Here is a 13,030-nt window from a genome sequence, read left to right on the forward strand (position 1 = left end):
GAAGCACCGGGCAAACTGTAGGGAGGTGGGAGCCAACTTCAGACCTTGATTATTCCTCAGTATCAAAGCCTGGATAACCAACTCTTTATTTGAAGAGAAATAAACAGGAAAAAATTATAGAACATATTTATGTACATTTTTAAATCTACAAGAGTAGAGGAGGAAAGATGTTCACAATACAAATGTTTAACTAAAGGAGGGACTTTACTGGCGGTCCAGTGGTTAAGAATCTGCCTTCCAATGCAGGGGACGCGGGTTCAATCCCTGGTTGGGGAACTAAGATCCCACGTGCCAAGGGACAACTAAGCTCACGTGCTCTGGAGCCCACGCACCACAAGCAGAGAGAAGCCCACGTGCCGCAATGAAAGACCCCGCATGCCGCCACTGAGACCCAACGCAGCCAAATAAATAAATAAATATTTTAAAAAATAATAATAAATAAAAATATAAAGGAAAAGGTTAAGTAAATTATGAAACATCAACTCACGAAAGTCATTCAAATCACTATCAAGATTATGTTCCAATACAGAAATATCAATGAATATTAAGATTAAATTTTAATATGAGAAAAAACTATGAAACCATGTTTAGTTTAAAAACAGAACAGAAGCAATATGTACTCACTGACTAATATTCTAAAAATTATGACTACAGATGAATAAAGTTTATAAGGGAACACAGAACTACAAACAAAGATTTTTATTAGGATGAAATTACACTTACTTTCTCTTATGTTGTTACACCATTATTTAAACAAATCTGAAATATTTAAATATATGCTCATACTTGTCAAAGCTCTGACAGGAGAGAGAAGGCTGGAGACAGACCTAAACCTTTAGTACGTCTACGTGAAGAAAACAAACTGGTTCTTACCCTTGTGCCTCTTCAGCTGGGGGAAGCTGCTAATTGTAGTTGCTTGGATTATTTCCACTACAATTTGATACCTGAGTTTTAAAAAGAGAAAACAAGAAAAGATTGAATAGGAAAAAAGTACTATTTTCAGAGATGCGTTTAGACTGTATTTGTACTAATCAACTATAACACTGTGAATCCTGCTCAAGTGTCATTAAACCACCCAACATGGATGAAGTCGTTGGTCCGGGTGCTGGGCCATGTGCTACGCATTTCTGAGACCGGAATGTAAGAGTTGTGAATGTACTTCCCCCACTCCATTCCCTGTACGGATGCACTCCCACCTGGCCCCTCAATGAAGAGGGAAGCCTTGAGGTTATGATCAGCTGCTCCCTCTCCCCCACCCCCACCTCTGCTCTCCTCCCTGCTACCAGTAACCAGAGCCTACTGATTCTACCTCCTAGGCCTGCACTGTCCAGTGAAGTGGCCACAAGCCACGGGGGCTACTTAGGTTAAACCACAATTGTAGTTCCTCAGTTGCACCAGCCGCATTTCAAGTGCTCAGTCACCTCATGGACCTCATGGACCACGGTGGACCGTGCAAAGAGAACACTTCCATCACTGCGGAAAGTTCCACTGGATGGTACTGTCCTACACACTTCTCAAAGCTGTCCTCTCCCCTCCAGTCCCACTGTCACCATCTTCGTGATTTCCTGCATTACTCCTCACTTAGAAGAGCATTCCAGACGAACAGATTCAAAGCATTTGCAGTGGGACTCCGGTGTCAACAGTGTCTAAGCTCCCCAGGTCATTCCCACACACAGAGAGAGCTGACAGCCACCAGAGCAGAACACCAGGAAGATGTACATGTGACTGAGGTCACCTCTGTGTGAGGAAAAAGAAAAGCTTACATTTTTAGTGCCAAGTACAACCCTAGAATTGTGGCTATTTTGAGCATATTCAAGTCAGGTGAGTTATGACCCCAAGTTCTTAAGTGCTATTTAATTATTATTAAGTATTGCCCTAACCAAGCTTATCTATCCTGAGTGTTTCTTAGCCCTTAATTATGTTGACTGATTAAGAATCTGCCTATAATAAAGCTATTTAACATTAACTCTTTATCTGAACACAAACTTTGCAGCATTCTAAGATTTAATGCTACATTTGGTTGGCTTTTAGAACACAAGATATGTTCTTTTGCTTTTCAACTAAAACCCAGATGATAGACGTGAATTCATCTGTCACAGCTATTCATGGACACCTCACAACTTTACATCTTTTTGTTTCTTCACTTGTGCGGTAAGAATATCGATGCCCGCTCTCACCACCTCAGAGAACAGGCTGTCAGGGGCACTGCCGGCGGTCACCTGGAGACTCTGGCAGACTGCTGGTTGCCAACACCCTTCCCTCTCTTTTTTCCCCGCTAACCGGACCACATTTATGGGGGAAAGCAATGCACCCAGCTCAAAACGCTAACCTTCTCCCTAGCAGTTAGGGACAGCCATCTGATATAGTTCTAGCCTGTGAGATATGAGCAGAACTTGCCGGGAGGGGATTCCAGGAAGGTTTTTTAAAGGGGCAGACTCCATGGAAAAGCCCTTTCAGTCTTCTGTCCTTGTCCTTCCTCAATTTTCCTCCATGGAACAAGGATGCAGCTGGATGAAAGCACAGAAGCCATAAGGAGGAAAGCCACGTGGCGACGGGAGAAGACAGGAGGAGTTCAGGTGTCCAGTGACATCACTGAGCCATGAAAACAGCCCCAGCCTGTCCATCTCAGGACATCTTGTTATTGAGGAGAATAAATCCCTAACTTGTTTAAGTAACTGTGCGTCGATATGTCTCACGGCCAAATGCTGTCTGACTGAGAGACAGCTCTCTGAAGTCTCCATCCATAGAGAAGTTATCTCCAGGCTGAACACACACTCAGGCGATGTTCTCCAAAAGGAAGCCTTGCTAGGACATTAATGATCAATAAAGTTGTCTGATGGAACTGCCTTCATTCCTCCATTAATGGTAAAACACAAAAGTAGCTTTTCACGTGATTTTTCCTGCCAGTTATGAACAGATGAGGAAACAGCTTATAAGAAGCATACACAAACCTGGAATCATCAAACACTCCTTAACCAAGTCTTTAATTTAACCTTGGACTTAGGTTCTCTAAGCAGAAAGCACTGACTTTTCACTCAACTCCAACACATGTCACCCAACTCCAAACATTTGCTTGTTGCAGAAACTTCTACGAAGAAAAGCATGAGAATAGTCTATGTGGGCAATATGCTTTCACTAAACACACACTTTTTAAATCAGTTTCTAGACACCCTGAAATGAACAACACCAATACGGTACCTGCTTTCAGAAAGCTCTGGGGATATATCAGACTAAGGGGAAAACGCTCAGCCTAGAGTATTTGAAAGACTACATAAAAATAGATTTTAATGACACACTGATTCTAAAATGCAAAATGGCATGTACGCTTATGATGGCAGATACGTAAATATGTGGGTATGTGAACCAGGGCTACAACGCAAAACAGAGATAAAAATGAAGGGCATCCGTATTAAAATGGTAGAATTATAAGTCATCTTAAAACTGTTCCCAAACTGCTTATCTATCTTAGCCAGTTCAAAGAGACTTACCTTCTTGCCAGCACAGGAAGCTTTCTTTACGCCAGCCTCATCACCCTTCTATCCTTTACGCTGCGATCTCATCATCTTCGATATCTGCCCTCCCATAAATATGAATCTCAAAGTCCTTTGAATCTTTAAATAAGTTCCTCTCCTCCTCTTCCTCTTGTCACCACCCTATTTCAGGCGTTCTCACCCGAGGGTCAGCTGCATTAGCTAAATGGTCTGTCTCCTTGATGTCAAGCTTTCTATCTCCCACCCAGCCCACTTCGAGCACCCCTGTCAAAACACCTTCCTCAAAGCCCACTCTCAGCTCCTCGACCCCCGCTCACCCCCTCCAGGGACCCCCCCAGAGGAGGAAGCCTCCACTCCAGCCTCCCGCTCGCTCTGCACCTTGGCACTGGCCCCCTCACCCGACCCCCATATAAGCCTGGACTGAAGCCACGACCGTTTCCACACTGCTCTCCCCAGCCTGTAGTCACTTTCCAGGCTTTCACTCATGCTCTTTCCTTCTGAAAACCATCTCCCTTCTTGTCCACCTAATTAGATCTTACATATGCTATTTCTTCCCTCAAGTCATTCCCAATCCCCCTAATTCACATTAATATTTCTCCTTGCTGAAACCCTAAATTACTTCTGCCCTATAATAGTACCCATTTATCTACTATTTTATACTGTTATTTTAAAGAGTCACATTTCCACAAAGAGTGTTGTGAACGAAGAAAACGGTGTGTCCAGTGTGTTCAGGGCCTCACCTTTCTTTTTAAAATGGTCACACGTCTGAGCCTAAGACAAAATTGTGGCTTTGTCTATAAAAAAAGATATGCTACCTTTTTTTTCTCTCCAACTAGATCGTGAGCCTCTTGAAGATAGGGATTGAGTCTTGGATTCTCCAACCGAACCTAGCTTGGCAGTAAATATTAATGAGTGCTAGGGACAGAATGTTTGTGTCCCCTGCAAAATTCATATGTGAAGCCTAATGCTCAGTGTGATGGTATTTGGAGGTGGGACCTTTGAAAGGTCATTAGGTCTCGAGGGTGGTACGTGCCCTTACAAAAGAGACCCCCCGCCAGAGAGCTCTCTCCACCGCATGAGGCCAGAGCAAGAAGACTGCTGTCTATAAACCAGGAAGCGGGCCCTCACCAGAAACCCAATTTGCCTACCAGAACCTTGATCTTGGACTCCCCAGCCTCCAGAAACTAGGAGAAATAACTGTTGTTTGAGCCTCCCATTCTATGGTATATTTGTGATAGCAGTCCAAACTGACTTATTAATGAGCTACATTAATAAGTGTTAACATCTGTAACACTTAACAGACACACATAACATTCTGAACCATCTGTTCTTTCGATACTCTTAGTGATTCACACTCTGTGACAAATAAGTCATCAATGGTACTGAAGAAAATACACGCCGTCTGAGAAAGAGGTAAAATGTTCAAACAAATCCATAAAATTATAAAGTAACACCACCTAACAGAGTCCTTTCATCAGGTACCAGGTACCTGATTAGACAATTTACAGTATCTCATTTAATCCTCACAAGGTGCTGTAATTAACCCCACATTACAGAGGAAGAGATTAGAGTGCAGGTGTACGAAAAAGTCTATACAAGGTCTCACTGCTTTTAAGTACAACAGCCAAAATTACAACCTAGGGCTTGATTCTGAAGCTCATGTTCTTAACCATTTTCTGGTTGCCCTAAAATTCAACATAGGTTAGTGTTTATCTTGTCTAAGGCCCTTCAAAGCACATCAGCATGGCCAAGGCCAGACCATCTCTCCAGCCGTACTGCCTTCCATATCCCTCTTGGATACATACCATTTTCTGGCCAAACCAGACCATGTGCAACACCACAAACGCAACGCAGCTCTTTCCTGCCTCCCAGCCTTTGCTCCCCTTCTTCTCCCTCTCACACGCAGCCTCCCCCCTCACCTGCTGAAATCCTGTTCACTCCCAAACACCCAGGCCTCGTAGATTCCTCTTGGCTACAGGATGAAAGATTTGCTCCTACCCACTTCTTCAGCTGTTCACACTCTACTTCTGGCCTACCTTGCTTCATATTTAGCTATTTACACCCACAGGGGTCTCCTACACTGAACAAGGAACACCTTGATGGCAGGGAGAGAATCCAAAGATCCGCAAGCGATTCATCTTTACAAATACCAGGCCCTCCTCACACGGTGCTTTGTGCACAGGAGGCGTCTGGAGATGATTACTGAACCTGTAGAATTCACTTTCACTTGATACCAAGAGGCAAAGTAGGAAATGAGAGACTTTCTCATTCTCAACAAAACCATGCAGCACATACATCCAAATGCTGGCCATCCTTGACGGCACAGGCTTTTTAGTCACCTGGGGGGTATTTGGGGGCACCCGGCACTCACCTGGCCTTCCTCCTCCAGAGGCGGACATGGCCTAGCTGGTGCCAAGGGAGGTTCTACAATCAGGAGGACTAATATTTGTCAACATGCTCTTGATCAGAAAAGCAGAGACTGTTAGTACGTTCTTCCAAAATGACGTTGTAAACTCAAGTTTTAGGAGGAAGCAGCGGACCAAGAATTCAGCTCTTTTCCAATTCTGGCAAGATCCTACCCAGAGCACCCCTTGTCTCTGGATAACGAAAATGTCACACACAGCTAGCTGCCAAATGTCCCTCTGAGGTGCCACCTCGCCTCTCTTTAGTTTTATACACTTTGCTAAATTAACAGACTTGGAAGAAGACTGTTTTGATGAACTCTTCCCACAACGTTAATCTCGCCTGAATGCTACACAGTCCTTCAAAGTAATCACCTTAGAAATCAACACCTTCTACTGTCAAATGTTCAGAACAGCTTTGGGATGCTATTAGAACTGATTTCAAAGTTACTTAGAAGCCAAACCAAAAAAATTAGTCTTGTCATCTCATCAGGCACACCTTTTAAGTGTTACTTTAGAGTTGTCTTGGGTGTGCACATGCTGGAATGTCTCAGGGGAGTCAAAGGCTGGACAAACCCTAGTCTAAGTGTACCATATGGTAAATGGTTTAAAATACCGTTTTATATCAAAATTAGCAAGGATCTATTATGGAACAGAATACCATATACACACAAATGTTTAAGAAAAAATCAGGAATTTAAAAATAATGTTTCAGAGTTGCCACAGGCTACTTTGTACTAGGCTAGGGATAATGTTTTCATTAAAGAGACTTCGATTAAAGTGTTTAAGAAATGAAACCATGGTGACTTCCGCTAGCTAAGCTGGAGCTGCTTCCCACATCCACAAAACTACTGACAAGGTCTGCTGGGTTATTTAGGGAGTGGGTCAGAGTAGCTAAGAATGTGAGCTCTGGAACCAGATGGCCTGTGTTCAAATGCTGCTTTCGACACTTACTGTGTCACCCTGGGAAAATTATTCAAGCTTTTTAAAACTGAAAAGTCGTCATCTGCAAGAAGCGGAATAACAGCATTTTTCCTCCTAGGGTTGCTATGAAGACTACATGAGAGAACACCTTTACAATATCTGGAACAGCACCTGCCCTCAGTGAGAGTTTAATGACCGTTAACAATTATTGTTCCCTAACACTGCTGCTGACTCTTCAGATATGTGCAATTTAGGGAGATGGTATGTGTGTGTGCTTGTAAAATATATATAAAAGCCATTTTAAGTAACCTTACTTTTTTTCCGGACCATAATAGTGTCTCAGCCTGATCAATCGAAGACCACCAGGGTCACTGTAGTCCAACAGCCTCAGGTTTACTGACCCACTGCCATCAGCAAGAGGAACCATGGGACATCTCCCCAAACAAAGAAAAAGATAAAGTTACTACTGGATTCTGGGGAAGGGTGGGGTGTGGATGAACTTTAAATGAAGCAGCATTGTGACAGGCTCAAAGCGGGGCTTGTAAAGGGGTCAATTTCAGATGGATATAGGGTCCCACTGCCTTGGAAACTACAAAGTTAGGATGAATGTGGGATGCTGAGTCCAGAAACCCCTTATCTGCAGCTCTGCCTCTGGATTAAAATGAGACTGCTTCTCTGTGTCAAAGTGACTGAAATCCTCCAGGCAAGAAGAGGATGTGTCATTCCCACTGATATAATTTCACACAGCAAAGTTTCTGATAGAATTTAGAGAGCAATGCTTCTCAGTGGATAAGAAAGCAGTAGTCACTAAGCGAGGAGAATCATTATGACATTTTACAGCCACTGAATATATTTGGAAAAAGTATTGTTTCCTGTTACCTGGGTGGCTGGTTTTAGTGTCTGTTATCCCAGCCTGATAAACAGACTGGCAGATTTTACTTTCTCAGTCCGAGCCCATTTTTACTTTCTCTAAAGTAACATGTGCTCTTCCAAGAAAATGGGAAAATACACAAAGCACAACATTCAAAGTTAACTACTATTAACATTTGGTATATCTTTATAACCTTTTTTCTATGCAAACACATTTTTTTTTGTTTTATAAGATGAAATTTATGTTAATAAATACTGGCTTAGAGCCTTTTTAATTTATAAATGTATAGTTACTATCTTCCAATATTACTAAATATTCTGATGCAACCTCATTGTTACATGGCAATCCATTGTATAGATGAGCCAAAACCTTTTAGACCAAACCCTTATTGTTAGACATTTTAATTATTTAGAGCTTTTCTCTATTTTAAATAAAATTACAAGAAACATTCTTGGAAAAATCTTTCCATGTAATCATGGTTATTTTCTTAAGATAAATTCTTATGAACAATGAATGTATCAAAAAGTGCACACTTTGTATCACAAAAGTGTATCACAAAATGCACACTTTGTGACCTTTGTTCAGATTATAAAAACTGCAACAGAAAGGCCATAATTTCTACTCCTACCAGCAGGACATGAAGTTGCCTATCTTCCTACACTCTTGATAACACTAGGTGTTAAATTTTTAATCTTCACCAATATTATGAACAAAGAAAAGTATATTATTTTAGCTTTTATGTCTGAGTACTACTAAGGATAACAGCAAGGTCCTGAGCTATCTTTTCAGGAGGCATATTTAATGGTATTAAACAGGAAGTGGCCGGAGCTGTAACACAAGCAGGGGAAACATTTTCAGTTAGGGCTCAGAGGAGTAAGAGGCACTTTCCGCTAAAGGGGCTTTTAAACCTGTTTTCCACTTTTCTAGCGTGCAGAGGGCAGCCAATTTCACAGAGAGTCTAAGGCACGTTTCCCAGCCTTTTTCCATTCGTGGCACACATAGCAAGTGACAATATCTGATCAGGACACTGGGGCGAACAGCCATCCCAGGCCCTACCCAGCTACCTCGTGGGTTTAAGAGACCAGTCATCTCTGAACACCCATGCACTGTATCTGAGTTACACCAGCTAGAAAAGTTCTGCACCAGAGCAGCCTGAGGAATCCTGAGTGCATGCAAACACACACACACACACACACACACACACACAGGATTCATGTTATATATACAGAAAATAATCTGGAAATATATATACACCAAGTATTCACAGTTTTTATCTGTCTGCAATAAGTGATTTCTATTTTCCTGATCTTGTTTATATCTTTTTATCTTCCTAAAATAACTACCATATATTCATTTTCTAGTTCCCTGAGCCTACAAAAATTACACGTTACAGAAGCGGCCAAAGCTTTGTCACCACAGGCCAGCTGGTGCCCTTTAGCTAACCTCAAGAAAGCCAAAGTTTTCTCTCTGTTGTCTGTATCTAGTTTCTACTTGTGTTCCTCATATTTTTACATCAGCTATTAATATAGTTACCAAGTATTTACGGATGTGTGTTTAGCACCACGGCAGTATCTTCCACTCCCAGCCCTTATTACCTAAAGCATTTTCATTTAGAACGGCTACTCAATATCATCTTCAGTTGCCTCGTTTTAAGCTCCATATCTAAAGTGTCCTAATGACTTCTTACACATTTTCTTTTGGTTTTTTTTGCGGTATGCGGGCCTCCCACTGTTGTGGCCTCTCCCGTTGTGAAGCACAGGCTCCGGATGCGCAGGCTCAGCGGCCATGGCTCACGTGGGATCCTCCCGGACCGGGGCACGAACCCGTGTCCCCTGCATCGGCAGGCGGACTCTCAACCACTGCGCCACCTGGGAAGCCCTTCTTATACATTTTGAACAAAGTTTTTCTGAAAGAAGATATTGTCGTCTCGGCTCACCCATTAACCCCGCTCAAGTCGGGGCCTGAGCGTGTTCTAGCCTGCTCCCGACAGCTGGAACTTTTTTCAGCTCTTACTGGGAGCCTGGATGTCCCAGATTACATGCATCATCTCATTTAATTATCACAACAACCCTATGAAGTAGGAGCTATTTTCTCTGTTTCACAGTTAAAACTGAGGCTCAGAGTGTAAATGACTTGCCTCAGACCATGCACTCTGCAAGTAGTGAAGCCACGGTGCAAACCAGGTCTGTGAAATCCAGGCCTGCCGGACTCTTGAGCCTGTGTTCGTGGCCAGGGTCTGCCTTGGTGCTGCACCGGTCACTACAGGTTGACTTCTTGTGCTGCGAATGCTCCTCGGCCTCTAGAAGAGCTGCATTTCTGTCAAGCGCTGGGGAATCACAAGACAGAGCGCACGTTGCTGCTACTCAGTGCTGGGCTGAAGTCAGCCTGCGAGGCCTATGCCGGCTCAGGAGAGCTGGCTGTTGCATTTCAGCAATTAAACCCATCATTATTAAAATTAAATTACACAAACCTACTGTTTTTTAAAAGTAAAAGTACTCAAAACTCATCGTTGGGCTTCCCTGGTGGCACAGTGGTTGAGAGTCCGCCTGCCCATGCAGGGGACACGGGTTCGTGCCCCAGTCCGGGAGGATCCCACATGCTGCGGAGCTGCTGGGCCCGTGAGCCATGGCCGCTGAGCCTGCGCGTCCGGAGCCTGTGCTCCACAACGAGAGAGGCCACAACAGTGAGAGGCCCGCGTACCACAAAAAAAAAGAACAAAAACAGAACTCATCGTTTCCTAATAATTTCATTCATTTTACTATTACCTATGTTCGAGGTTATTTACATCCATTCCACCACCCTTCACTACCACCCTTCCATCAGCCTTCATTACCTTTTTTTTTTTTTGGCTGCACCAGGTCTTAGTTGCAGCACACGGGATCTTTGTTGAGGCACGCAGGCTCACAGTTGCGGCATGCAGGCTCACAGGTGAGGCATGCGGGCTCCTTAGTTGAGGCATGCAAACTCTTAGTTGCAGCACGCATGTGGGATCTAGTTCCCCGAGCAGGGATCTAACCCGGGCCCCCTGCATTGGGAGCGCGGAAACTTACCCACTGGACCGCCAGGGAAGTCTCCAGCCTTCTCTACTTGTGAACCATAAAGTTCTTTTCTGTTGAGGAGGCACTCAGCACAATTTTTGTCTTTGTTTTTTAAAGAAACAAGCAGTACCTATTGACCTCCCCCCTCCCTCAACTCTTCATGTTTTAAGTCCCAGAAGCACCATCTCTGGCCTCCCTCCACCTCTCACTCATTCCTCTCCTCTCCTCCCCAGAGAGGAATAAGCTCTTAATCTGATCGCACAGGAGGAACTGGGCCTGTGAAGCACAGCCCTTCGGTTCCCCTTCCTCTTAAGGGCGTGTGTTCTCTGCCTCCAAAGGGCAGCCAGCAAGCAGACTGCACCTACCAGGGACACGGAAGGAGGGAGCAGCGGGGACAAGGAGAGGGATTCCGACCCAGCAGTGACAGGTGGGAAAGAATGTCTAATCGTGAAACTCAGTTTTAGAGAGCGCACTGCCTGCATATATAAACTACATTGTCCAGGATCTCCAGTAATAAGAGTGACACTGTGGTCTTCATTTGCCTTATTTCTTGGCCCTAAGATGGGTCAGCCTTCAGGGTGGAGAGAGGACCACTGCTATTCATTAGGCCTCCTCAAACCCCAAGATGAAACACTGCATCCCAGTGGGCCATTAGGAACCGCCCAGTCTTCCCAAGGAAACTAAATCTATTTGTGATCCTTAGTCTAATGATCATAAACAGTAACAATAATAGTGTCAGCTAACAATTAGGAACATGCAGGTCCTGGGCCAAGTGCTTTACATGAGCTGACCTGTGGTCCTAAATGTCGTTCAGAAAGCAGGTAACACTCTACCCACACCTAACACGGCACCAGTGCTGTTCCAAACACAAGCACGTAATGTATTCTTTAATTTCAGAGACATCATAAACTTCTTCATACCAAGATTCCCCTTCTCATATCAAATATTACATTGCTGCCAACACTTAATTGTCTTTCCTCCTAAATGAAAATAATGTGTGTTCTCGGGTATGTTTAACTCCCACCCCTCTGTGTCCTCTGCTATTTCTCAGACACTAGCAGCAGTTATATTCTAAAGTCAATGTACTTTTACTTTTCATAAAGCTGAAAGATATTTTAGAACACTTTTCATAGGCAGCCTCACATTTTAATGTTTTTTTAAAACTAAATTTATATTCATTTATTCTTTTCATAAAAATTTGCCAGGCTTCTGTTTTACACTTACGAATTTCCATCTCCCTGTCCACCCACACGAGCCTTCCTCAGCAGTTCACACGTGCTCAGTGATTTCTTACATGCTGCAGCAGGTTGTCTTAGGTATGCTTGATTTCTTTTTTCTTGTTCCTTTACAATGTAATCCTATTTTACTGCAAGATTCACATTTTCAGAATCACTGTTCAAAACACTGCACATTCAACTAATTTAAATTCTTCTACACAGAAGCATGCAATTTTAAGAATTTTAATACTTTTAATATTATCCTCATGTGCAAATGCACCGAAACTGATTCAGAGTTGAAAATCCATCCCCTTATGATATCGAAAGAAAAAATACTATGCAACCCCTCAGTAACCCATTGCTAGTCATGATCTCTTAAGTTAATCCATTCATTATGCCCATTGCCTCTTGCTTTAGTATGGTAAAACTGAAAAACACCACACCAATCTCAGTATGTGCTAGATAAAAGGTTCCCCTTCTCTTCTCCAAACTAAATAATCCTTAATCTCTTTAATTTTAAACCTTTCGTTCATTATTAGAATTTCCTATCTATTTTTATTTTATTTATTTATATATATATTTTTTTTTTCGGTACGCGGGCCTCTCACTGTTGTGGCCTCTCCCGTTGCGGAGCACAGGCTCCGGACGCGCAGGCTCAGCGGCCATGGCTCACGGGCCCAGCCGCTCCGCGGCATGTGGGATCCTCCGAGACCGGGGCACAAACCCGTGTCCCCTGCATGGGCAGGCGGACTCTCAACCACTGCGCCACCAGGGAAGCCCTCCTATCTATTTTTAGATTCTCCACATTGCTGTTTAAATGAGGGTCAGAAGTAAACAAATACAGAACTGAAAAATCTAATAAAGATTTGGGCTGGTGGTAAATGAGATTATGGCAGTGACAGGCTACTCTGATTTTCTTTCTTACTACTTGTTTCTCTGGCAGTCTGTCACTGCCTTAATAAAAGATGATGGTACTTCCGATGGTATTGTTCCCCACATAAGGATTAGTGCCTGCAAAGGCTCACGAACAGTAGAGAGTTATCTCCACACTTGCAGAAAATCCCACAAGGCTGGGGCCATGTGTCAC

The 13,030-nt window shown here is 43.3% G+C and overlaps 1 protein-coding gene across 6 annotated transcripts in view; it reads right to left on the bottom strand.

The window, feature by feature from the left end:
• SNX25 (sorting nexin 25) overlaps positions 1-13,030 on the bottom strand; it is a 110,280-nt gene that overhangs the window by 48,262 nt on the left and 48,988 nt on the right. For all 6 annotated transcript variants that reach the window (XR_003794144.1, XR_003794142.1, XR_003794145.1 and 3 more), the window contains exon 6: positions 874-944. Coding sequence is in view for 1 of the 6 variants with exons in the window: in XM_029226225.1 (XP_029082058.1) it covers positions 874-944 (71 nt within the window). In the remaining 5 variants the exon portion in view is untranslated. The remainder of the gene's footprint in view (positions 1-873; positions 945-13,030) is intronic.

This window comes from Monodon monoceros, unplaced genomic scaffold, assembly GCF_005190385.1.
Source record: "Monodon monoceros isolate NGI ecotype Baffin Bay Population unplaced genomic scaffold, NGI_Narwhal_1 Super_Scaffold_17, whole genome shotgun sequence".
NCBI classification, from domain to species: domain Eukaryota; kingdom Metazoa; phylum Chordata; class Mammalia; order Artiodactyla; family Monodontidae; genus Monodon; species Monodon monoceros.